Source organism: Mesitornis unicolor, unplaced genomic scaffold (assembly GCF_000695765.1).
Source record: "Mesitornis unicolor isolate BGI_N332 unplaced genomic scaffold, ASM69576v1 scaffold39661, whole genome shotgun sequence".
In the NCBI taxonomy this organism is placed as follows: Eukaryota; Metazoa; Chordata; class Aves; order Mesitornithiformes; family Mesitornithidae; genus Mesitornis; species Mesitornis unicolor.
In genome coordinates, this window is record NW_010166505.1 from 28,060 (window position 1) to 28,420 (window position 361).

A 361-nucleotide genomic window follows, 5' to 3' on the forward strand; every position below is an offset into this window, starting at 1 on the left:
GCGTTTAAACCTCGCCACTTGTTTTTTCATCCCGGCCGAGGCGTTGCGGAGCTCCGCGGAGTAATTCTCGTCGTTCCCTGCCATCACCGTCACCACCGTCCCGTCAGGCACATCCCCGAGGGCTACGACCTGGGACGGAACGAGAGGATTTTAGGCTCAAATTAACCTGCTCCAGGGTTCCTTTACTCCCAAAAAAATCCTCCAAATCAAAGCAAATCCAAAAGCAGTCCGAGGAAAGGTGGAAAATAGGAGGGAAAGGGGGAAAATGAGCTTTAAAAAGGGGTTAGAAGGAGCGAGGGACTTAAGCGGGGCGCGGAGGTGGGGTCCGGCCGCACTCAGCCCCTTCAGGGGAAAATTGCGC

The 361-nt window shown here is 55.1% G+C and overlaps 1 protein-coding gene across 1 annotated transcript in view; it reads right to left on the reverse strand.

Annotated features, from left to right (window-relative positions):
* Window positions 1-129, reverse strand: part of LOC104548852 (runt-related transcription factor 3-like) — a gene marked incomplete at both ends in the record, with an annotated part of 20,189 nt that extends 20,060 nt beyond the window's left edge. The window contains 1 exon segment of the mRNA XM_010194981.1: window positions 1-129. Coding sequence (XP_010193283.1) covers window positions 1-129 — 129 coding nt within the window.
* Window positions 130-361: the final 232 nt, after the last annotated feature.